This window comes from Xenopus tropicalis, chromosome 6 (genome assembly GCF_000004195.4).
Source record: "Xenopus tropicalis strain Nigerian chromosome 6, UCB_Xtro_10.0, whole genome shotgun sequence".
Lineage (NCBI taxonomy): Eukaryota > Metazoa > Chordata > Amphibia > Anura > Pipidae > Xenopus > Xenopus tropicalis.
Genome location: NC_030682.2, coordinates 41,006,599 through 41,032,796, shown reverse-complemented (window position 1 = coordinate 41,032,796; position 26,198 = coordinate 41,006,599). Strand labels below are relative to the sequence as shown.

Sequence of the window (26,198 nt, the reverse complement as noted above, 5' to 3'; positions counted from 1 at the left end):
TCTAGTGTGTATTTGTTTGCATTGCACAGGGAAGATTGAGAGGCCAACTTCCTTAATATCAGGGTACTTTCCCTTTTGCTGCATTCAGTAGAATTCATTTTTTTTCTGTACTAGCTCTCCTTACAAAACTACAGTTTTTTTTATATTGTTTCAATCAGAAGACTGCATTTTGCATGGGAATAACTAAGCTGTAACAGGGGACTTTTAGGAGTTAATATAAGTAGGGTGGTTTGTTTCTATACAGAGACATGGGGGTTCTCTGCACTCGCCTATCAGTATACCACATTATTAGTATAAGAAATTTGGGCATTTTGTGCATTAAGCTACTAAAAATAGTCTTCCCCCTTAAAACAAAACCAGCAATATTTTTAATCTTCCCAACTACGCCAAAGTTGTGATTTGTTGCCATGAGCACCAAAATTCTAAAATTTTGGAAATCTCCTGAATGTTAAAGGAGAGTTTGTAAATTATGGCTTCTATCGACATAGAAGGAGGCTGTAAAGATTTATGGCAGCTCCCCTTTATGGACTCTCTTTTTGGGAACCATTAGCTTATGTATTGGTTGATTTACGATTGATTTTGTACTGACTGATTCTGAATACTATTAAAGTGGCCCTTTGGGGTCCTTGGTAGTCATTTGAAGAGGTTAAACTTTGACTAATAAGATACACATGCAGTATGTTTACTTTGAAATATACTAAGTTGTACATTAAATTCCAATTCTTTTATGTAAATGTAATTTGATTTTTTGTGGTGTTTTGGGTATTTTCTGTTAGAAATCCCCAAAGCATTTCCATGCTTATCTGTACATCCAGTAAGGGTTATAAAGAACATAAAATCCAGTAAGGGTTAAAAAAAAACATAAAAATGGAGCCTAACTGGCCTTCCCTTATGTCCGTTGTGTATAGACCAATCACATTCATCCTCAGAAGACCGTAGAATTAATAAAGAACCTATGGGTAAGAAGAAGGCAGCTAAAAAAACACAACTTGTGCTTAGCCTGTGACAAATCAGCTTTGAACACAAAGTCATTGTGTGGAGAATGCCTTCAGAAAGCTGGAAATGATTCCAGCTCCAGATTTCACACTCCGTGGATGGTATGTACTGAGAACAAAATCTCTTTGAACTAAAACCACTATTTCTTTTCATATAATCAGCACATTTTTAGTGGTTCTTGCGAAGATTCTAAGCTTTCCTTTTAAAGCAGACCTGTCACCTTGACATAAAAAGCTGTATAATAAAAGTCTTGTTCAAATTAAACATGGAATCCAAATTCCTTTTTTTATTAACATATCCATAGCCATTATAAAGACAGTCAGAAATCCCGGCTGTCAATTATATATTGTTTGCCCCACCTCTATGCCTTAGGCATAGAGGCGAGGCAGACAATAATTTTAACTTTCCATTCAGCACTTCCTAGATGTCACTGCACTCCTCACTTCCTAGATGTCAATGCACTCCTCACTTTCCCTCTCCCTCCTCATCATCTAATTGTGTAGCCAGTGCATGGGCATGGGCATCTGGTCCTCAATTCAATCACATAAACAAGATTTTGGCATGATGCAAAGCTTCTCTAAATAACAGTGTCCACAAAATGGTGCCTGCCTGCTTGCTGGGATTGTGTAATTCCAAGACTGAAGGAAACAAGATTTAGATTATTTATATAGAGCAAGTGAAGTTTATTTTACTCAACTAACATTGTAGAACTAAATTTGGAATTATTTCTTAAGGTGACAGGTCCCCTTTAACTATTTTATTTTCCCAATATCTTTTGGTTACTGGTTCTATTGTCACACTTGGATTTTCTCCCCTATGTTAAAAAATGTAACTCCTTTCAACACTAGCTCTTTCTCTAACATATGTCATTTTTGGTTTTCCTGAATTAGAGACCAAATCATCCAATATCTAGAAAACCCCAGGTCAAGCATTCTGGATAATAGATCCTATACCTCTATATGTAAATATATTTAAAATACATATATACCTTTTTAAAATGTGCTTTGTTTAGCACAAAGGAAAATTTAACCCATTTTCCAAGGGATTTTTTAAGGCAGTATAACTGAGTAGGACTTTATTAGAGAGATTAACTGGGACTATAATTAAACAAACTTTGACAGTATATCTACACAGTCCTGTCTTCAGGTACAGGTAAAGGATCTATCATCCACAATGCTTGGGACTTTTCTGGATAAAGATAAGAGGGCCCTGCTTATTGGAGCTTATGGTGCTGCCTAGAACAGGGGAATTTTTAAGGCTTATAGAGGAAGCAAACCCATTGGTTCGGACCCCCTTCAATCGCTGGTCTGCTTCCTGTATACTTAGGCCACTGAATCTAATAGATATATAATCATTTAAAACTCATTATTATACTATATACATATACTTTACACCCTTAAAAGAAAATATAACCTTATAGCACTGACAAATCTGAACTGGCTTAAAAAAAGCAGAAAAAAATGTTTTTGAGATATTTTGTGGAGAAACCCTGGCAACATACATTATTTGCACATTTTATTCATTCATATTTGCATTGTTTTGCCTGTGGCTGGATGGGTAATGGCAAGCAGGATGATTTCGAATGTTTTATCACTGAAGCATAATCTCCCTCCCACCCATGGGAAATCTGCCAAAAGCGAGGTCCTGTAACATGACAAGCTTGTATCACTCAAAAAATGAAGCACTACACACTTTATTACTTTATTACAACATCAGTTGCTTGAAAGCATGACCGGATCAAGGGGTATTATTATTAACATTTATTTATAATGCGCCAACATATTCCGCAGTGCTGTACAATAAGGGGTAGGCAGAAAACGCTTATGGCGCTTCTGAGGTACAATTTAAGGTATGGGACCTGTTATCCAGAATGCTTGGGTCCTGGGGTTTTCCAGATAAGGGATCTTTATGTAATTTGGATCTCCCTACCTTAAGTCTGCTAAAAATCATTCAAATATTGAATAAAGCCAATAGGCTTGTTTTGCCTCCAATAAGGATTAATTATATTTTAGTTGGGATCAAGTACAAGGTTCTGTTTTATAATTACAGAGAAAATATAATACATTTTAAAAATATGTATATATTTCAAAAATGAAACCTAGGTGCATAGTAAAAACAATTACATACCTGTTGGAAAAGACCAGCACAACCGGGATTGGGATTAAAAAAAAAAACGTATCTCCCTTATTGTAGCATAAACAACGGACGTGGTGCTTTGGTCCCTGTTGGGAAACGCCACATTTTTCTTTCAATCTCAATCTCGGTTGTGCTGGTCTTCCAAATGGCATCTATGTGTCTATTTATTTATCTATCTATCATGCTTTGGTGACAAAACACTTGAAATCACTGTCTACCACTGACCTAAGGGGACGCCTGAAGTATTTTGAGGCTTCAAATTAATGCCAGGATATATTTGCAGTTTTGGAGGGTAAAGAAGGTGTGCAGCTAAGCAGTTAAGGATTTGGTAAAAGTCTTATTATTATTTTTTTGTTTAATGGGGTTAAATGACAGTATAAGCTGTTGCTAAAAGGAATCCTGTTATTTAGTTTATGTTGGTGTCACTCTAATTTTATTTTGTGTGATTAAGATCAATGACCTAAAAGAAATCTGAACAGTGAAAAAAATCCACTCACTGCTTATCATTTCCTGGGAAAACTACTCCAGGATCAATAGATATATAATGTATTCTCCTACCCACAGTTGATGTGCTGCGAGCTTCCAGAGTGGTAGACATAATTCATTTTTCTCACCATGAAGAGCAGAGCTAAGCTCCTAAGGCAAATTTTAACATTAAAAAACTGCAGTATTAAAGTATTGTTAAACCCTGAAATATATAACTGTAATAATGTAATGGCTATATCAACATTTTCATTGGCAAATAGAGAAAAGAGCTTTGCATGGGTTACAGGGCTTTCAGACACTTCTACAAAACTTTGAATGTATTTTGATTTTTATGCACAGGGGGGACTGATGTGTTAATTGTATAAGTTATAAATAAAGTTATTTTGAAAAATTCATGACATTTACATAATGTTTATAAAAACTTACATAAATCGCATAGAAGCTTACTTAAAGGGGAACACCACCTAAACACAACTTATGCATTTTTAAAAGTAAACATAATTTCAAGAAGCCTTGCAATATAGATCAATTAATGAATATGCAGCCTTTTCATGATTTTTAATGTAACGTAATAATAGGGTTTGGAGCAGTTACCCAAGCCTAGCACCCTATTCTCCTGCTGATCTGGCCGACTATTTTGAGACTCCTAAAAAACATAACAGTAGTTGACTGCCCTCAGCCTGGATCCTCTAAATCCCACAATCCCCTGCACATGTGATATCAGTAATGAAAAGAACACTGCAGTGCTATGTATTGTGGGTTATGTAGCTTCTACATGGTGTGTGTAAGCTGAGGAGAAGTTATTAGAATTTGTAACGTTAATGTTTTACTCCCTCCACCCCTGCCAGGATTTCTAATGATGCAGAAATAGAACTGTTTTGCAGCTGGATTTCAACATATAAAAATTGTATTTTTCATACTTTTTGGTATATTTGGGGTTTATATGATGGGTGGGGCTCAAATTTTGGTTCCGAAGCCAGAGTTCCCCTTTAACTTATGTATCAAGCAATTAATTACAATGCACAGAAGCTTGACAGGGGGTAGGTATGGGCAAACTCCACTGACCATCAATAAATTAATGACTTAAGGTAAATTTCACTAAACCCCCAATCAACTGACTGATTTATTAGCTTATTAATGAATCTTTACACTATTTCTACGAACTCCTTATTATAGGGCTGTTTAAATCTATTTACTGAATTATGAGCTATCAACTCCACACTTTTCAGATTATTTAGTCCCTAAACTGTTTATCAGTCCCACTGCTTCCCCCCCCCCCCCCCCAGCCGTTGCAGGGTCTGTTTCCCCTGCTATTTAGTAAAATAATTAGTGGAATTGTATCATAGTAGCTGTTGTTGAGAAGAAAAAAAAAGACATCAAGGGCAGCAAGCAAGCGTTTAAGTACCATCTAATTAAGATATACCTGGATTGTGCCATGTTCAGCCCTGTTTGCAGAGATTTTTTTTACCACACATGTCTCAGGTTAATGCCACACAGGCAGATAAACGCAGGCTGAGAATCCACCCACATGCTACAAAAAGCTGGCTATTGTGCCTGCACCCACAGCCATTGTGTTGGCCCAGGTGCAGCACACTATACTTTATTCAGCACAAAACCGCATACGTCAGCAGTTTCACTCAGAGTTAACTCTGAATTACAATTTGTACGCTTGTACCCCAGCCAAAACAATGGCTGTGGGTGCAGGCTAGGGTTGCCACCTCACCCCTTTAATAGTAGCCACATATTGAATCCACATCCTGCATGGCTAGTTGGCAATTAATTTAGCTACATGCTGCAGACTGAACTGATATGTGTAGCCATGCAAAATTTACTGTTAATGTTAAATTTATATAATTTAAAAAACTTGAATTAACATTTCAAGGACCTTTTAGATGTATTATTGATGGTAAAAGAAAGTTATGACTTTTAGCACTTTAAATATCTTTTATAATAAGTGAATTTAGTGCCCACTGTGCCGTTGGCATATTCAGTTAATACCTGAATACAGATGGGTTTCAGCCCTTTGTCTAACTATAAAGAAACCTTGATCCAGGGAAAATTCAGTGGCAGTGAAATTTGTCTGGTAATTTGTTCACACCGAATCAGCTGTAGGATGAACATTTGTCTTTGTCTCTAACTTAATAATAATAATTATGAACTGTTACAAAATTGTAAATGTATTATAGATATCCCAGGAAGTGCTGTACAGTTTAGCACTACTGTTTAAAGCAATAGTGTAAACATCTTACTATTCTGCAGATGGCCTTCTAAATGAAAATATTCTCTTAGTGTATTATTGCCTAGAGGAAATTGCTTATTTGGCTCAAATAAATGGGACAATGTGCAAAGTGGCTTTAATGGAGTAGAAGTCTCTGTAGAGAGAACATGACTTTTCTCCCCCCCACCATCTTTTTTTACCTTAATCCCTTTACATGTCTCAAGTGATGCTGAAACATCATTGCTGTTGTACTTTACTCTCCAACAGTACAATATGCATAGGGCTAAATACAGTGAAGTACAGGTATACAATCTATTATCCAGAATGCTTGAAACCTGGGGTTTTCTGTAATTTGGATCACTATATCTAATGTCTTTAAAAAGAGTTAAAACATTGAATAGACACAGTAGGGTAAAAGAAAATAACCAAGAAAGAATTCGAATCCATTTTAAGCAAATAATTTTATGTGACATGACCTTCCTGTAATTTCAAGCTTTCTGTGTAAGATGTTTCCAAATAAGAAATTCCATACCTGTACAATGTAAAAAAGATGGAGCACTGTCCATATCGTTTGCATACAGTGGTGCTGGAAAGTTTGTGAACCCTTTAAAATTTTCTATGTTATTAAATGAATGTTATCTAAAACATCCTTTGATTTTCTGAAGTCTTAAAAGTACATGAAGAAAACTTAGTTAAACAAATGAAAAAAAAAATTATTATTTTGTTGTGTATTTATTGAAAAAAAAAAATGTACCAATAAGATATCTACGTGTGGCAAAAGTAAGTGACTTGTGTTCTCAGTATGTGGTGTGACCCCCTTTTGCAGCAATAACTGCTACTAATTTGGGGTAACTGTTGATCAGTCCTGCACATCGACATCGATTTAACCCATTCCTCCATACAGAACAGCTTCAGCTCTTGGATGCTGGTGGATTTCCTCACATGAACCACTCACTTTAGGTCTTTCCACTACATTTCAGTCGATTAAGGTCAAGACTTTGACTTGGCCATTCCAGGACATTCAATTTATTCTGCCTTATCCATTCTTTGGTAGAATGACTTGTGTGTTTAGGATCGTTGTCTTGCTGCATGGCCCACTGTCTCTTGAGATTCAGTTCATGGACAGATGTCTTGTCATTTTCCTTTAGAATTCTCTGGTACAGTTCAGAATTCATTGTTCCATCAGTGATGCAAGAAATGTTCTTGTGTTTGTGTGGGTTTCCTCCCACACTGCAAAAACATACTTCTGACCATATTGTGTGCAAATGTTATAGGGACATTCGATTGTAAGCTCCTCTGGGGCAGGGACTGATGTGAAAAATGAATAATCTCTGTATAGCGCTGCAGAAATGTGTTGGTACTATATAGATAACGGGAAATAAATAAATATTTGGTAATGCTATTGAATGCAGAATTTTTCCTTTGCTACTGCCACCTCTGATTACCTTGTATAATTGTATTGATGATAGTCAGCTCTTCTACAGCCAAGACTCTTCAGGCCATTGTGGAAATTGGAGAGCTGATTTCTGTAGAAATTTTGTAATTTTTGTTCTGTAGTCTGGCAATCTGAGAAGGGGAAAAAATGGTGTACAGAACCTACAGAAATGCTGTTTCATGTGTTTGGATTATGAGTGGCTTGCTGAAGAGATTTATTTCTTTCTAGATCCTAAAGCCAGAATATTTAATCTGTACCCTGTTATGGGTGAATCTGTACAGCAAGGGTTAATCTGCAGATTTTTTTGCACCCCTTCACTGTTCAGCCTGCATTCCTGAGTACATCTCCAGAGCTGGTCTTATCAGCTACTATGTACTGCGTTATTGTTTTACTGTTATAAACCCAGCTGCAAGAACAACCACCCTGAAACTCTGTTTAAATTCCCAAGGCTTGCTGTACTCCTTTATACTCCCTTCTGCAGAGCCTTGGTATAGTGTGTGTTTGTAAGAGGGTATAAAAACCCTCCAAGACCTTAGACTGATTATTCTGACTCTTGCTGAGAAAAACCTCTCTGCATTTTTATGGGCCTTATACAATTCCCTGGATAGGCAAAATATAGGGAAGCAATGCTGTGCTCAAAAGAAGTATAAAGAGTTCTCCTGCCTCGTGAAATAAAGTGTCTAATACTGTAAATATTGGTGTGCCATGTGCAAATGTAGGACCATTATAAGGTGTTAAATGGTCATTGTGCTGTCAGCTTGTTCCTGGATTCAAAGCAATTTCATCTGCACCACAATGAAGCTGAAATCAGAACATAAGGACTCTCTGTTTTGGCTAATTTATTCCAGGATTTGCTCTTGGTTTGTGATTTTTACTTTCTCAAAAATCCAGGGTTGGGTATAACTGGTCAATTGAGTTTGTCTTTAAACTATGTGCCTGTTTTTAGTAATGTTTTTTCTGCTGTCCTCAAGTTTGCAATATAAACTGATAGCTGGTTGGTATGGTCACCATTACCATAGTTAACTTGTATTGACTTGAAAGGCAGACTGAAAGATGAATGGGAAAATGATAAATAATTTAGCACCCTTCATTTTTTTTTTTTTTGAGAAAGTAACTCCTCTTTTGGGCAACTGTAACTGCTCGTTTAAAGAAGAAAAAAGTTGAACCTCGCAATATAACTGTATACCACCACCTGCCCACAAGATTTCAGAGAAGTTGCTTAGTGCAGTTTAACACACAAAGTATTTGGTATGTCTGGGGAAGAGCTTTCACTGATCCATCATTTTCTCCAAGCAGGATAGCTGGGAGATTGTGGAAGGCCTTCGGAGTAGCACAAACTATGTTCAGGAACCTGAGAAGCAAGAGGGGTTCCTTCTGAAGAAGAGAAAGTGGCCACTGAAAGGCTGGCACAAGGTAAGCATTGCAATTTGTGTTTTAAAGCTTTTCAGGAATTTGTGGGAATTACCATTTGTGATTCCCTGATTTTAAATTACACTCTAGTTTCATGTAGCACCTGTAGTGTTTTCTGTGGGGTACAATCAACAAGATAAGAAAATATCTCCCCACGTGGGGTAGATTCTTGCCATGTTCTTAGCACAGTCGTCCAGTGGAAAACTGTGACTGGTCCAGAGGAGCTTTTTTTACAGCAACAGTTATGTATTAGTGACTGTCCTTCTGCATTGTTAAAATATATAACATTTTACTCTAAATCTTAAAAGCCAAAGATAGGCTTAATCACTGGGTGTTGGGGGCAACTTCTCTTTGCTGAAAAGCACCTCCGCCTTAGTTTGCACCATGGACACCACCGACCCCTCTGTGATCCATAAGCCTTTCCTTGTCCTTTAAAACAAAAACGACTAGCATGAAAAACTAAGCATTTTATATAAACACTTGATATTCCATTCTATGAATTTCTATATTTATCCCTGTGATTGTAAAGCTTTCCTTTTATCTCATTTATTTTTTTTTTCTTATAGCGCTATTTCTTCTTGGACAAAGGAATTTTGAAATATTCCAAAAGTCAGGCAGATGTGAGTATTTTTATTTATTTTCTTGCTGATACGAACTTTTAACCATATACTAGTAGAATTTCATTACTGCAGGTGTGCACTAGATCATCCTTTTTTTTAATGCATCACCATTTTAGGTTAGTGTCACATGAATGATTTCAAGCTGGTTACAGCATTTTCTATGATGGTCTTGAATCTATTTTCATCTTTTTAAAAATTGCTACTTCATGTCACACTTAGAGCCAAAATCATTTTCAAAGGTTATTCACAAAAGTGGAGCAAAATGAAGTAAGCCAGGCAAGTATTATAAAAATAATGTCTTCACAAAAGCCTCATTCCAGTTCCATGAAGGTCTTGGGAACATTTTGGGAAGCTTGAGTGTTAAAAATGCTGCATGGCGTGACAATTTATCATTTTGGAGAGTACTGTTTGTAATTTACTTACAATGATTTTAAGTTAAAGCTTTTGTGGCATTATTAATTGCAATTTTCTTTAAAAAAAAAAGTTGTATATGGTTCTGTAAAAAAAAAAAAAAAAAAATCAAACTGATTTGGCATTAGATAGTTTTCCAGTGTAAGCAAACACTAAAATTATGGGCTAACGCCACTTTGCTGAATTCCCTCAGATCAGTTTACAATAAAATATAAACTTATTTATGCTTTATAAAGGAAAATTAATGTAAATTTAAGTACATTTTAAAATAGAACATGTATAGCATGCTGAGCACATTTGCAACTTACTTATATAATTTTTTAAAATATATAAAGAATAGTAACCCCCGTCATTTTTTTTTTTTTTTTTTTTTAAACATATAATTTGTTCCTGTTCACCCGGGGCCTATTTATTGGCAAGAGATGTCCTATTTTGCATGAAGAATGATTATATTCTATAGTTTGTTTTTTGGGGTTGGTAGGCATTTCACTAATAACGCTGAATTCTGCAGAGCTATTCTATTGTCTTTTATATAAAGGTGTGCCCTGTAGCATAATGTTCAACTTGAATGACTGCAACCATGGCTGCACAGCAGTTTATTTATATAAACTGTAACAGCATTTCTAAAGCAAAGACTTAAAGGGCAGCTTTATTATAGATCTAGCTTGCAGTTCCAGCTATTTTGCTGTTTTTTTAACATTTATTTACAAACTGACACATCCATTAAAGCTGATATCTTTGTCAGTTTGGCAGACTATGTAGGCTACTTTGAGCAGCAGCATCTCTTTTAATCCTTGCTACCTTCTGCAAATGGCCAGCAAGGACAAAATGAAATTTCAAAATTTCAGGAAAATGTAATGGAAAACCATCACAGCTGTTTGACAAGGGTTCATAAATCGGCCTTTCAGTTTTTACCAGCACAGGGCAACAATGCATTACATTTAAATACATACTTAAAAAAAAGTAGATTTAGCAGATGAAGTATATTAAGTTTAGCCTTCCCATTGCTTCTAAATAAGGCCCCCTATGTCTTACTCAGCCTTATCTTCTGAATAACGAAATGTTTCATGCTTCTACCCTAAGCTGATGAAGTGCGCAGGCAGACAAACAAACAAATGACACTAATTTAATGAATAATGCACAACTTTGCAGAGTAGGGATGCTTTTAATGTCATATTCTTGTTATGACTTTAAAGGACAAGGAGGTTATTTTTTCTCTGGGCCAGTGTTTAATTCCAGGAAAAATACACTGAGCAGGGTACTTCCTATAGCTGCGTTACTGCTAAAATAGGATAAAAATTACTATAATGTGAGGCCCATATTTTTTTTCATTTTAAGAACTTTTCGCAATGACCATGATAATATTGTTGAAATAGAACAACTTTTTTGTGGTTTTCGTTAACTTCAACTAAAAAGTATTTTTCGCAAAGACTATGACCATTTCAGAATTCATTCAAGCTTTGGTATCGTGACTATCTTTTGGCTAGGTTGGAGCTGCAGAGTGCCATTGAGTCCTATGGAAGGCTTCCAAAATCATGCATTGAAGTTTCAAAGCCAGAAAGTTTTTTTGCGCGTTTTTTAAATTTTCTTGCCTTTTGGTTCTCAACCACAATATTATTTCATATGACCAAGAAAAGAGTTTTCGCACATCAGGAATTATTGTGGTTACTCCAAATTTTTTACAATTGTGCTTTTAACTAACGAAAATTCATGGTTTCATGAATGGGCCCCTATGCCTAGGGGATGCCTAGAAATATCAGCTAAAAGTAGCCGTACACTACAAGATCTGCTTGTTTGGCGAGGTCTCCAAATGCGCGGATCTTGCAGATTTGCCCACCTAAGGTGCCAAATGATTGAATTAGAATGATGGGAGTAAAACCCTTTGGAGAGGGGACCTTATCAATGAGCCGATGCAGTCACTAATCAGATGGGAAAATCAAACCTGTCCAATTAACAACTGACCGATTTTAGGCCATATATCTGTAGGCCCATCCAGGGTCCCCATAAATGGCCAAATAAGCTGTGAAATCGGTGTGAAGGACACAAATTGACAACTTTAATATGCCTGTGTTTGGCCATCTTAAGTTGGTGGTGCGGCTATAGAAAGTTCCCCCGGACTGGTGCATTTTTCCCTGTCTCCAGTGAATGCAGTTTTTTTCATTAGTCCTTTAAATTCATGACTATCATTTTGAAAATTATTCTTTATGGTTTTACATGTGTATATGCTTGTGTGTTTCACTATTATTTTATTAATAGATTTTTGGAATGTTGCAGCAATTGTGTTTTTGACTTTACAGTACTGAATTACTAGTAACAATATTTCTGGCCACAGATTAAATTTCTAGTCCTTGAAGGCACTTCAATCATTGATCATGCAGAAATAAATAAACATGTATCTAATTGCAAACATGTAACAAAACACTACCAGCCCTTGTTTGTTGATTTTGTGGTAACCTTTTCCTTGAATCTGCTACTAATCAAGTTCTAGTTTACACTGATTGTTTTATGAAGTTGCTGCTGTTTATTATTTTTATTAACATGTATCAATAAAGCACCAGCATATTTACATTCACACACATATAACCTATATATTAAACATACAATGTATATATTTGTTGTGTCATTTAGCTAAGGAGAACTGGCCAGACATTATTAACTCTAGTATACAAACCTGTTGCTTAAGACATTCTACAACTTCTATAAACTATTCTTTTTCTTATAGATGGAGAGAGGCAAGTTACACGGCTGCATTGATGTTGGGCTATCTGTTATGTCTGTGAAAAAATCCACAAAGTGCATTGATCTTGATACAGAGGAACATATATACCATCTGAAGGTAAACTAAACGCAGGCTCTTTAGAGGAATATGCTAATATTGCTACCAAAATTGCTGTATTCATCATTTATTTATTTTTTTTGTTCCGTATCAACACTAAGGGGCTCATTTAAGATTGCTTGAGCTTTTTGACTTGTCCAGTCATATAGGAAACCCTAGGAACTCGCTCAGGGTTTGGGGCAAAACTACCTTGTCAGTTGAGGTTTTTTTCCCTGAGTGAACTAAAAAAAGTTCTTTAATAAAGTTCTGCAGCTGTTTAGGTAAGCAATCATAAATATGCCCCTAATTGTACAAAGTAAAGCAGACAAAAGTATCCTAGTGAAGAGTAGAGGCTATTGTGTTTGCTAAATTACTAATCAGTGCCTGAGGCACAGAAAGTTACAGTAACGGAGCAACAGGGAATAAGCCTGGGTAACCCTGAGTCACAGCTTAGTAAACTTAACCCCTGAATTGCTTCTTCCTAGGGCAAAGTATAGAATAATTCTGGGCTAACATGCTTTTCCAGTAATTGCCAAACAACAACTTCCAGCATTTCCCAATATTTAAAGGTTTTGCTTACTTTATCAGAGGTGTGGAACTGAAATCATTATGAATGTACTTGTGCTGATTATTGAACAGTGGTATCACAACATCCCAGCTTTCACAGTTAAATTGTGCAGTTTTATAGCCAAATCCACACCTCTGATCTCTGCTAACCCTACTCCATTTCCAAAATGTCATGGCTTTCTTTTAACCTTAGGAAACAGGCCGTCCTATAAATGGATGGATGAATGCAGGTTATGTCACAAGTCAGCAGACAGCAGTGCAAACACTATAATAAATTCTATTTGATCTCTGATGGCACCAGGGTAGTAAAATAGAGCAGTTTAGTAGAGCAGTTAAATCTAAGCTTGCCTTAATTCTAGAGAAGTACAAGGAATACCTAGGAATCTCTGAGGATCTCCTCAAGTTTGTTACATGGTAGAAACTCCAACTGGAATTTGTTTATTTCTTGATTCCCCGACTTAGGATAAAACTTAGGATTAGCTAGTTATTGTACTAATGTATACATTAATCCATAGTAACTCTGTGAAAGCAAAATAAAAAAACTAATTGGATGAAAAGAGTTGAGTTTTAAAGAAATATTTTGTTTTGTAGGTGAAATTTCCAGAGGTTTTTGAAGAGTGGGTGCTGAAGCTTCGGGATCACAGACTTTATCGCCAGAATGAAATATCTGTCTTTCCCCATGACCTTAATGCTCCGTTCTTCCCAATGATCTCAACCACAGAATCTGCTTCCAGTGCTTTTGATACTGTTCCCAGTCCTCAGGTAAGAAAGTAAACAATGGTTTTACTAGGTATAGTGAATTGCTTCTTTCTCTTTATATCCCCTTTGAAGTTTAAAGGAGAAGGAAAGGTAAAAACTTAGTAAGCTTTATCAGAAAGTTCTATGCAAATACAGCCATAAGCACTCTCAGACATGCTGCACTGACTTCTCTGCAAAAAGCTTTCTTGTGTCTGTAATTCATGTGCCAGAGACACGCAGCTTTCTGCTCTCTGCTCTTTCCTGCTCCCCACTCTCTCAAGAATGCTAAGAACTCACTCCCCCCCCCCCTTAGGAATGTGTATCTGAGCCAATCAGCAGGAAGCTAACTCATAGTCTAACTAACTGAGCATGTTCAGTTGGTCTGGGTCTCGGTGCAGGAGTGAGGCATTATGGGAACTTTCTTTACACAGCTAAGCGTTTTTTTCTTCCTGTTTGGCTTCGGATTATCTGAACAGGTATGGGGAGACTTAAGGGCACTATTGAGACAACTGAAGGTATGCCTGCATCTTGAGATTAACTCTTTATTAGACTTTCCTTCTCCTTTAAAGGAGAACTAAACCCTTAAAATAAATATAGCTAGAAATGCCATATTTTATATACTAAACTGACTGCACTAGCCAAAAGTTTCAGCATTTCTAAAGTAGCAATTATATAGGTCTTTACGGTTGTCACAGGAGCTTCCCATCTCAAATACTGACAACTGTCCGGGTTCTCTGAGCTCTTCAGAGAGGCAAAGCTTAGGGGTCGTCACAAATTATCAAGCAGAAAATGAGGTTTGTCTGTCATATAAACTGATGCTACAGGGTTGATTATGAAATTCTTATGGCAACTGCACTGGTTACAGAAGTGCAATGCAATGTGAATGAATTGCTAATCAGCCTTATATTGTGACATTTATATTCTGTATATACAGTTTATTGTGAGTGGGCCCCTAAGCTCAGTAAGTGACAGCAGCACAGAGCATGTGCAGTAAATCAGCAGAAAAGAAGATGGGGGCTACTGGGGCTTCTTTGGATGCCCATATCTTCCCTGCTAAAGGACTGTGGGTGTCTTTGGCTGGTACAGAAGCCCAAAATATAAAGTACAAGATTTCTAGCCTATATCTTTAGTTAAGCTTTAGTTCTCCTTTAAAAATGTATATACAGTTATTACATTTTTGTTAATCTAAAACACTGTTTTATTAGTATGGTCTCCTGAACCCCAGTTGGAACCACCCTGACCTTTCCCCCGCCTAACAAATAAACTTTTAAGGAAAATACTTGTTACTAAAGTGGCCAGCCTTACATGACAAGTCTAGGCAAAGGTAAAAGTATGTGTCTCATATTCTGCTGTTATGCAGACACCATTCCAGTGTAGCCCACATTCCAGTATGAATTTCATCTGTGTCTTGTCTGTAATGAAATATTGTATTTCTTTGCTACACTAGCACTAATATAATGTGCAATAACGACTGTATTCCTGTAGGCAATTCAATAATTTTTAATGTTTGCATCATATTACTAAGAAACCCCTGTGTGCTCTGATATTTGAAATATTATTTCTTGTGCTACAGGGATATTCTGATACATTTAAATACTTAAGAATTGTGATCTAAGTTTTCAGGAGACTCTGCTGCAGTCAGCAGTTGTATGGGTTGTCTGCCTAAATTTTTCTGGCTATTAATGCACTGCAACTTCCTGTATGGTCATCCAGGGCAGCGGTTGTATTGGCATTCGTCTACTAACAGATTCATGTAGAATAATGGTAGCAGACTTTAATAGGTTTTGTTGCTTTTCAAGTGTAAGCGTTATTCACATGTCAAGCTGGTTTCACATGCCATTTTCTATATTTATGATCACTGGTTTTGTTTAAGATGACTTATGACGTATAGGTGATGTTATTTGTGTACCTGACCTTGGCCTAATATAATACACTTGGCAAGTTTCAGAAATTTTGTTAATTTGCTGGAGCTCTTTAAAAAGATAACTCTGTTACTGTTACAGGATTTCAATAGAAAGAATTCGCTGAAGCTTGGTAACAATCTGCCATTCTCTTGTTTAAATAATGAGACAAGGGTTCCAGCGTGGCTCCAGTCTTCAGATGAAATGGAGATATGTGCAAAAGGTAATCTATAAAACACTCTATTTATACATCCACATGTTTCAGTTCAATTGGGAAAAATCAATATGCTGGAATATAAATTCACTTATGTTTTACTGCATTTAATAGTGCAAATAGAAGTTTGTTAAAGAGGATGTTCACCTTTATAAGACTTGAAACAAACAAACTTTCACATTTAAAGGGAGATTTTCTTACCCGAAAAATCCTTTTCTCATAGGCCCGTACTGTCAGTGCAGGACGACTGGGGATAAGCTAATCCTCTCTGGAGGCAGGACAAACTGAAAAAAACTTTCTTCCATCTCCTTCTCCATCGTGGCTCCACCTCTTCCTCCAGTTTTAGTACCAGAGCCTGCCGGTGGAGACAGAAACCTAACTACCTATTCTACTGCCCTAATGGGACGAGCAGCAAAAAAAAACCGGCACCCCAGGGAGGGATGCTGCACTGACAGTACGGGCCTATGAGAAAAGGATTTTTCGGGTAAGAAAATCTCCCTTTCTCAGTCGGCCCTACCTGTCAGTGCAGGACGACTGGGGATGTCCCAAAGCCATCCAAAATCAGGGGGGGTTCAAAAAACTGTTAACTGATGGAGAAACTGAACTGAACTGAACTAAATGCAAGAGCTAGCTATGTGCTACTGCTGCTTGTAGCACTTTCCTGCCAAAGGCCGCCTCTGAGGAGGCCCTGACATCTAGTCTATAGAATTTTGCAAAGGTGTGTAAAGAACTCCAAGTAGCTGCTTTGCATACAGCGTCTATAGAAGCTGAATTGTGGAGTGCCCATGAAGCACTAATCTTCCTAGTGGAGTGGGCTTTAATTGGGAACGGAGTTTCCTTTCCCATAGAGCTATAAGCTTCCAGAATGGTTGCAACTATCCATCTAGCTATTGATCGCTTTGAAGCCTGTAGGCCTCTTTTATTGTTTCCGAACAATACCAATAGCGCATCAGAGCGTCTGAAATCTGCTGTTCTGTGTAAATAGAATTTTAATGCCCTTACGGCATCCAGAGTATGCAGCTGCTTTTCTCGAGTATTGCTTGGCTTAGGACAAAAGGACGGAAGTACAATCTCCTGGTTGATATGGAAACTCGACGTGACCTTTGGGAGGTGAGATGGGATTGTGCGTAGAACAACCTTATCCTGATGAAAGATTGTCCAAGGTTGTAGGTGTGACAATGCCGCCATATCCGAAACACGTCTCGCTGAACATATTGCCAAAAGAAATGCTACTTTAAAGGATAGAAATTTGATATCCACTGACGCCATGGGCTCAAAGGGAGCCCTCTGTAACGCCCGGAGGACTAAGTTAAGGTCCCATGGGGGTATAGGGTCCCTCAGTGGAGGGCGGATTTTGAGAAGAGCCTGGAAAAATGTTTTAACTTCTGGTAGATGGGCCCATTGTTTATGAAAGAGAGCCGATAGGGCCGAAGTCTGTACTTTCAATGCTGAAGTACTTAATCCTTTGTCTACTCCATCCTGTAGAAAATCTAGGATGTGAGAGGAAACACAGGAGTGCCAAGGTATGTTGTGGGTTTGGCTCCAGGAGAGAAACAGTCGCCACACTCTGTGATATGCTGTAGATGTGGATTTTTTTTCTTGCCGCTAATAAGGTATGAACTACTTGGTCTGAAAATCCTTCTTGTTTCCATAACCTGGCCTCAACATCCAGGCCGTTAAATTCAGCTTGTGTACATTTTGTGCTTTCGCTGGACCTTGTGAAAGAAGATCGGCCGATAGGGGAAGAGTCCATGGTTGGTCTGCTGACATTTGAACTAGTTCCGCAAACCACGCTCTGCGTGGCCACCACGGGGCAATCAGTATTGTGGGAATCTTTTCTCTTCTGATTTTGTTCTGTGCAGAATAACTAAAAACTAATAAAGGCAAGGAAACAAAAATGGAATGAAAAAGGAAATATAATGAAATAAACAGAGAGATGAAAAATTGCTGCCTCCAAGGTAGGACAAACTGAAAAAACTGGAGGAAGAGGTGGAGCCACGATGGAGAAGGAGATGGAAGAAAGTTTTTTTCAGTTTGTCCTGCCTCCAGAGAGGATTAGCTTATCCCCAGTCGTCCTGCACTGACAGGTAGGGCCGACTGAGAAATAATATTTGCAGTTTGTTGTCATGAACAAAAATGAACCTTTTTTAAAAATATTTACCTAGAAAGTTGGTGCTGAACTGATATTTAGATCCCCTTTCTCACTTCCAGGAAGCCAGCCCCGCCCCCCCCCCCTACCTTAAGAAACCTGACAACATGATCACTACTGCCCCTGTCCCTTCCTTGCTCGTGATATGATCTCATTATTGGCTGTCTCAGCTCAGACAATTGGATTGAGGATATGCAAATGAAGGAGGCATGTGCATTACAGACTGATGCCTGCGCTACTGTGTTGAACTTGGGTTGCAACATCACATATCTACGCACAGGGTGGGCTCATTTATAAAGTTTGTGCAGCACAAAATTTTTCGCCCAATGAACATATTTGCCCCGCCCATGTATTTATAAAGCTGGAGAAGATTGGTGCATTTAATGTGCAAATTTTTTATTCACAGTGCGATTGTCCTTCTGATTTGTTTTAATGTGGCATAATCACAAATTGCGAAAATTTGTGTGTGTGTACACTCTGCGTCTAAATTACACCGCAACTTTGGTAGCATTAAAAATATTTGCAAAATAGATTTCGCAAATTGATATTTGCAAAGTGAAAATTAGTACTATATTCGCTCACCACAAACACTCACGCTGGCCATGCTCATGCAAACCTAAATCTCATTTGAGAGCCATTTGCAAATTATGTAAAATGAGCATTTCACAGTGATTCGCAAAAAAAAAAAAAAAGGAAAGATGGGCAAACGGTGCAAAATGTAACCGTTTAGGGGAAAACATGCGCAAAACAACCACACATACTTTATGAATGACCCCAAGGATTTTTCACAGCCAGGGTCAGTGATCCCTCTGGCTTGGGCAGAAAGCTGAAATCAGTTCAACCTTTTCAGGTAAATATATTGGAAATTGTGCATTTTTGTTAATACAATCTAATTGCAAATATTACTTAAATAGGAAAATATGTTTATTTCTTGAAAGTGTTTTAAAAGTGGACATACTCGTTAACAATATAGAGGTTTGCCTAAATAGCATTTAGTAGCATTCAACCAGTTGCTATACCTATCTTTGGGGGTACCTATCTTTTTTTGCAATTTTAAAATGCTCATAGTACTGCCTTATACTCCAAAGAAGGTTGAAAGATCCCCTAGTATTGTGGGTAGCTTATTGTAGTACAAATCAGTCCACTGCAATTTACTATACGCAGCAAAATTACACTTATTCCAATACACCTTTTACATTTTTGTTCAATTGCTTAACCACTTTCTTTTATTGTTATGCTTAAAACACAGAACTTTCACAGTGTCACAGTTATATAGTGGAAATGAGTAATCTCTTGCAAAACATGGAGGTTCTTCACAGGACATATTCAGCACCTTCCATAAATGCCATTCAGGTGAGACTTATATACTATATTGGCACCCTTGGCTCAGTGCCCAGAACGGCAATTTTAGGGGGCAATGCAGCTGAAGGGGGAATTTTTGCTCCACCTACAATTGGGGTGACAAAAAAAACTTCTTTGGTACGAACTTGCTGCATGCACGTGTGCCGTTTCTGTAATGCATGTGTGCTGATCCTGTAGCAAAAATAAAAGGCATCATCCAACAGTTGGCAGCACCCATAAAGTCAGCACTGGTTGCAAACTGTGGTTAAAAATACATTTTTTTAAAATGGCTGGTTAGCACACGAATGGTGTAAATTTTATGCTGCTAATGTAGTATTGCTCACATTGTGGGGCCCATTCATTAATGTACGAATTTCAGAACTTTCAGATCGTTCCACAATATTTTTATGCGACCACGATACACATCAGAAATTATCGGCTTTGATACAAATTTTTCTCATTGTACTTTTAAAAGTCCAAAAATTGGACTTTGATTAATGGGCCCCTATGTGTGTAACATCCCCACCTATGTTATTTATTTTGCCTTTGTGTGAAGGTTCCCTGCATCTGGTTTACTGCTATTTTTTTTTTTTTTTTTTTAAACTCTGAAAAGGCCATACAAAATATTAGGAATACTATTTGTGTATTAGACTAATAAGTGCCCATAACATGAGAGACTAAAATCCAAATGGAAAGAAGCAGTAAGTAAATTTTGTTTCCTCAACTAATTTAGTTCTTGAGCGCTATTAGTTCACCATAAAGGGGTTCTAAAATTACACAATGAAATGGTATAAACTTACTCAGAGTTGTTCTCTGAAAACTTTTGTCATTTATATTCATTTTCTATTTTTAACATTTTTTTTTATGCTTTAGCAGTTTTATACTGCTGGGCAGGCTTTAGTGCAGTAGCTCTTTCAAGGCCTACAGTGTCAGTGACCCAAACTGTCTATGCATGTTCTATGCACTTCCTGGTATAGAGATAACCCTAAATTTGCTGATCCTCGACTGCGCCCAAACCCTGGAATTAGAAGTCTACACTGCAAATATCGCAAAAACCACTAAAAATAGAAAATAAATGTAAATTATAAAAGTGCTTCAGTTTATATCCGTTCATTTGGGAAGGTCAATTTATCAGATCTTTCAGATTTTAGTGGTTTTAGAATTTTTTGAAACCTCAAACTAATTACCACTAAAGCCAAGAATGTCTAGTCATTTATTAAAAGATCTGAATATAAAAAGCACTAACAAATTAAAATGCCGAACGAAAATGAATAGAAGCTAAAACCTAATTTTTTTTTTTTAATTTTTGTAAGAATTTTCGTGCTCACAAACGAAAGAGAACCCCTGAAAACCTTTAAAACCACAAAAAATAAAGGCTGTTACAAGTTAGCTAGGTGTAGCTTTATCTTTTTTAAGCGTTTTTATTTGCTTAATAATTGTAATATGTAATTAGCAAAATCTACGGTTTTTAGTGCTAAAAACCATAATTACACATATGCTCATCCATCCATTTTCACTATATATTAAAAAATGGGGACCCACACACAATGCTGAAGTGTTCTCACAGTGCATATAGTGCATACAACTATATGTTATTGGTTGTTTTAGCCGCTCGCATCCTGCATGCTTTCCCACTGTACCCCTAGACAAGCTCCTTGCTCAAGATTTAAACCCAGCAGTTGTATGAGATAACATTGCGAGTGTACGGCATGCCATGTGGACGATTACTAAGAAAAAGAAAGAACAGAAAAAAAAATCAAGATTCTTTCTGTTTTTATTGATCAGACAGAACATTAAAAAGTGCATTGGTGGCCCATTAGTTTTCACAAGAGGAATGAGATCCTTCAAACTAAAGGACAAGGGCACTGATCTCTCTGTTGATCAATAATGTGCTGTGTTTTAGACTTTTCCCTGTGCTCCCTCTTTCCTCATATGCCATCCAGTCTTGTCTTAATTGCACTGTCTGTGCTTGAGCTCTCTCCAGGGACTGAGAATTATTCAATCATACAGGCCACACTGTTATAATAGCTTCCTTTGGTTCTGGGAGACTTCACTAATCAAATTATCTTGGCATTCTTATACTAAGTTGCTTTGTGTAATGTAGATTTAATGCTTTTAAAAAAAACCTTCTAGAGGCTGTTAATGGTTTGATTTGGCAATTAATGCTTACCTTTATACATGAGCAGCAACTCGTTATTATCAAATATATCAATATAACTTTTTATTATTCTAATAGATTGGCACCATAGAAAGCCCTAAAAAAGAAAAAGGGATACACAGGAGAAAGTGGAGGTCAAAAGGATTGAATAAAGATTCCAAGGGATCCTTACAGGTAATTATGTCACAAAATTTAATGTTATTATGTTGTCACTGAGACTGTGTTATACAGTATTTTGAATGGTGCCTCCCACTAAACACTTTCACTTGAATTGTTTTTGGCTCAGTGGGTAAGCAGCTCGTCTAAAGAGTTGGTTTTGTTTAATGTTAGTAAAAATATGACATTTAAGCAATTGGTGGACAGTGTCAGATCTCTCATTAAAACGGCATTACAGTAATGTGACAGTTACTTATGTGTTCATTTTACAAAGTGTGATATTATGTGTCTTCTGCAGGTTCCTTCAGCTTTCTCTGGGGTTATGAGACTACATGCGTCCAACCCAAATTTATCAACTATAGATTATGCAGAGGAAAAGCAATACTCGGGTGGCTCAGAAAATTCAGAGGTCACTAAGATGCAAGACAGTCTGTGTCATATTGCAAACAAAGGTGAGACACTGTATGTGCATGCAATTTATCCTTAGGCCATCATTGACTGCAGAGCTGTTGAGTCACTTTTTCAGTAGTCAGATAATTGTGCAAAACCTATTTATGGGATTTTTGAAAAGGAAGAGCATCAGAAATTCTGATCAATTCTAGTCATTTAAAGCACTTTCGTCCAAATCCAAAGAGCCTGGCTAAACCAAATCTGAACCCTGTGTAATTGAAAGAAAATTGCCACGTGCACAACAATTTCTGCACGTGCACTGGCTTTTTCTGCTCATGTATTGGCAATTTACGCCCATTTTGAGGGTTCAGATTTTGCTTCCGGATCCATACCAAGGGTTTTGTTGAAACACTGGAAAACAAGGGTTCTGTGCTTCCCTAAAACTGTTGTTGAAAAAAAAAAAAAAAAAAAAACTGGTTGATAAATTAAGTTAGTGCTGTGGGCACTCTTGGGTATTTCATAGTACAGGTATGGGATCCCTTATCCGGAAACCCGTTATCCAGAAAGCTCCGAATTACGGAAAGCCTATCTCCCATAGACTCCATTTTAATCAAATAATTCAGAATTTTAAAACTGATTTCCTTTTTCTCTGTAGAAACAGAACAGTACCTTGTAATTGATCCTAACTAAGATATAAATAATCCTTATTGGATGCAAAACAATCCTATTGGGTTTAATTCATGTTTTATTGATTTTTTAGTAGACTTAAGGTATGGAGTTCCAAATTACGGAAAGACCCCTTATCCAGAATACCCTTGGTCCCGAGCATTCTGGATAATGGGTCCTATACCTGTATTAAAAATTGGATTGGTTTGACATTTTAAAAGACTCAAGTGCTCTATATATGATTGATCTGAGGTTGTTGGTAGTACCAGTCGCGCCAGTGACGTCACGCGCCCCCTTCAGTTACTCATGGCCTGATCTTACAAGGTCTAAGATCAGGCCATGAGTAACTGAAGGGGGCGCGTGACATCACTGGCGCGACTGCGGCGCCAAGCAGATCAGAAGTGTACACAGGAGAAGAGCAGAGCGCACAGGAGAAGAGCAAACAGTTAGGATGGCGTTCTGGGAAGCTGGCATAGGGAGAGCGCGGGCGCAGGTACGCAAGGACACAAGTCTGTCGGGGGGCGCCAGTAATGGTCTGCAGTAAATCCAAACTGAACTGCAAGACCGAACATTTACAAACTTGGGGGATTGTGTGGTAAAAGACACTGGTCTGTATTAGTCTGACTATTTTATACTTCCTTCAAAGACTGGTCCTAGAACTGAGGTGGATTTTACTTCATGGCTGCCACCACATCATAAATAACTCTTGTAATTTTTAGAACAATTTACAGAGCCTAATGGGTATGCAATTAATCCTAAACGATTTTGCTATGTAGGAGTCAGGGGAAACTTTATCTTTGAATTTTAGATTGATGGTTTCTGGTTAATAAAAAATTATTTTGTTTCACCGACACTTGTAATCCATGCATTTATAGTATCAAACTGGAAAGGGCTATTGTCATTGCTGTTTTTATTACCTTAGGTATTGGTAGAACATCACAGATTACCAATGGCTGCACCAACTCCTGTACTATTTCTGCTAATCTTAAATGTGCTTTTCTTGGTAATCAATATAGACTTTGGAATCCCATGACCTTCAGCTGCTGTTTATACACAATCATAACTGAGCAAATGACTTTCTAAATGAAACTGCATTTGGTTTTGGCTATAATAAATAAATCTTTTTGGGATACTCAATTAAACCAAAGTGTGAGCACACTTTGTGTGCTGGCTCACTCGCACCAGCCCTACTGGTGACACCCTAGGCTTATACTCGAGTCAATAGGTTTTTCCAGTTTTCTTAGGTAAAATTAGGTACCTCGGCTTATATTCGGATCGGCTTATACTCGAGTATATACGGTAATATAGATACAGTAGATATATAGATAGATATATATAACATTAAGACATTTATAAAGAATGCTAGTGATTGTCTTCTTCAGGTAAGTTATGTGTCTTTTTTCACTAGATAATTACAAGTTCTGGCACTAATAACATGATAATTTTTTGTCAATGAAAACTGCCTCTTGCCTGATTGTGCTCATTTCCCACTCTGTTCTCATTTAATGGCTACCATTTTTTTGAGGCTTTGGTTTTACAGAAAATCTATTTTATTGAACTAGTTTCTTTAGGGAAATACTGACCTTGAAGCACCTTCTGGATGATGTATTTTGTTTTGCCAAATTAAAAAAACCCATTGTTTCTCTAATCTTATCCAAGCTGACTAGTGGAATCGTGGAAATAAAGGTGGAAAAGGTTGAATACATGGGAAGTTATTAAAATGCTCAAACATCAAAAAGCATTTGCAGCCAGATATAATTAATCAATGCCTTTACATTATAAACTGTTGCTACCTAGCACCTCCTGTTTCATTCTCTTAACCTTGTTAGTTAATCAACTGTAAATTCCCTGCTTGCTACACTATTGCAAAGCCCAAATGTTGCTTGTTAGTGAAATATAAATATATGAAGATTAAATAAATACATAAAGCTTACTCAGCTAATTTAGGGTGGTAAGGAGTATTGTTTATCTGTATTAATGGGGCATGTACATATTGTTTTGTTTTTACCTTTAATGCCACTTTCTCTTAATGCCCTTTTTCATCTGTGATAAGGAGAGTTTGTAAGAGAATGAGCTCCATGTAAACAAATTTTTCCCTTTCCTCTGTTCTACAGATAAGGAACAGTTCATCTAGGGGGTTTAAATGAGGAAAGTAAATTACTCTTCCACTTCCAAGAATTACTCTAAAGATGGAAAATAAAGTACTTTAATTGAAAGTGTTCTACTCTAATTTTAAAAATTAACATCAACTATAAATGCTACTTAAAGGGCCACTAACAACATAGAGTATTTATTTATTTATTTATTTTGGCATTAAATTTGTATTTGTCCATCCAGCACCTAAAAGTAAACTACTCCTTGGAAACAGTTGTCCCATTTTATATGTGAGAGATTTTAATTATATATCGTAGTGTAGAGTGCCTCTAGTGAGCGATTTACCTTCTTGCTGGTGGAATGGCATTTGAGGGAAATTAGTCGCCAGCAATAGCGAAGATTTATCACGGGCGACTAATCTTCCCGCGTTGCACTCTCCTTAGGGCTCTGGCACATAGGGAGATTAGTCGCCTGCGACTAATCTCCCCTTGTGCCAGAGCCCTTAGAGCTAAAACTATTGTATGCTACACCTTATCTGTTATTTGCTATGCAAACATGTGTCATATCACTCTTTATTAACTTGAATGGCTGCCCTCATGTAGCTACAATATAACTTTGCTTTTGAAGCAATTACACAATGTTTATTAGTTCAGAGTAAACATACAATATATTTAAGTACATACAAAACGGTTTCTTTTTTTTTTTTTTAAGTTGGTCTTTTTAAATAACTATACACAAAGTATTTACAACACAAGTCCTATTAAATATTCACATGGTGTACACAGGCATATTTTGCCCTTTTAAATAAGACATAGCATTTTTAATAAGCAATTATGTAAGCAGTTGTATATACTATATCATTTTAAAATGTAATGGAAATGATCTTTTTTATAACAGATTGCCCTATAATTGGAGCTGCCCCAGAGCATTCGAACATAATAATAGTTGTTTTTAATTGTAATGAGATCAAGGTTTGACTGAGGAATTGTAGCCCATTCACCTTTTTTCCCTTGAGACACTCCATTGTTACATTGGCTTTGTGCTTGGGCTCCTTGCCCTGTTGAAAATGAAATTAATTTTCACCCAAGCTTCAGTTTTTGGTTAGACTGAAAAATTTTCCTTGCAGCATTTCCCTGTATTTTAGAGCATCCATTTTTCCTATTTTGTATTGAGATGCCTCATCCCTGATCATGTAAAGCAGTGTAATAACACCACCATACTGTAGGTGTGCAAGCATCATGTATAAAAGAATGTGCACCTGCTTTAAACGGTGCCTCTCCAAAATACTAAAGATAAA

The 26,198-nt window shown here is 37.0% G+C and overlaps 1 protein-coding gene across 3 annotated transcripts in view; it reads left to right on the top strand.

The window, feature by feature from the left end:
• Window positions 1–26,198, top strand: part of osbpl3 (oxysterol binding protein like 3) — an 86,069-nt gene that overhangs the window by 37,389 nt on the left and 22,482 nt on the right. The window contains exons 4-12 of one of the 3 annotated variants that reach the window (XM_012964407.3): window positions 909–1,097; window positions 8,568–8,684; window positions 9,248–9,301; window positions 12,435–12,548; window positions 13,686–13,856; window positions 15,836–15,956; window positions 19,346–19,449; window positions 21,674–21,769; window positions 22,050–22,203. In XM_012964407.3, coding sequence (XP_012819861.2) covers window positions 909–1,097; window positions 8,568–8,684; window positions 9,248–9,301; window positions 12,435–12,548; window positions 13,686–13,856; window positions 15,836–15,956; window positions 19,346–19,449; window positions 21,674–21,769; window positions 22,050–22,203 — 1,120 coding nt within the window. 3 annotated transcript variants of the gene reach the window in all.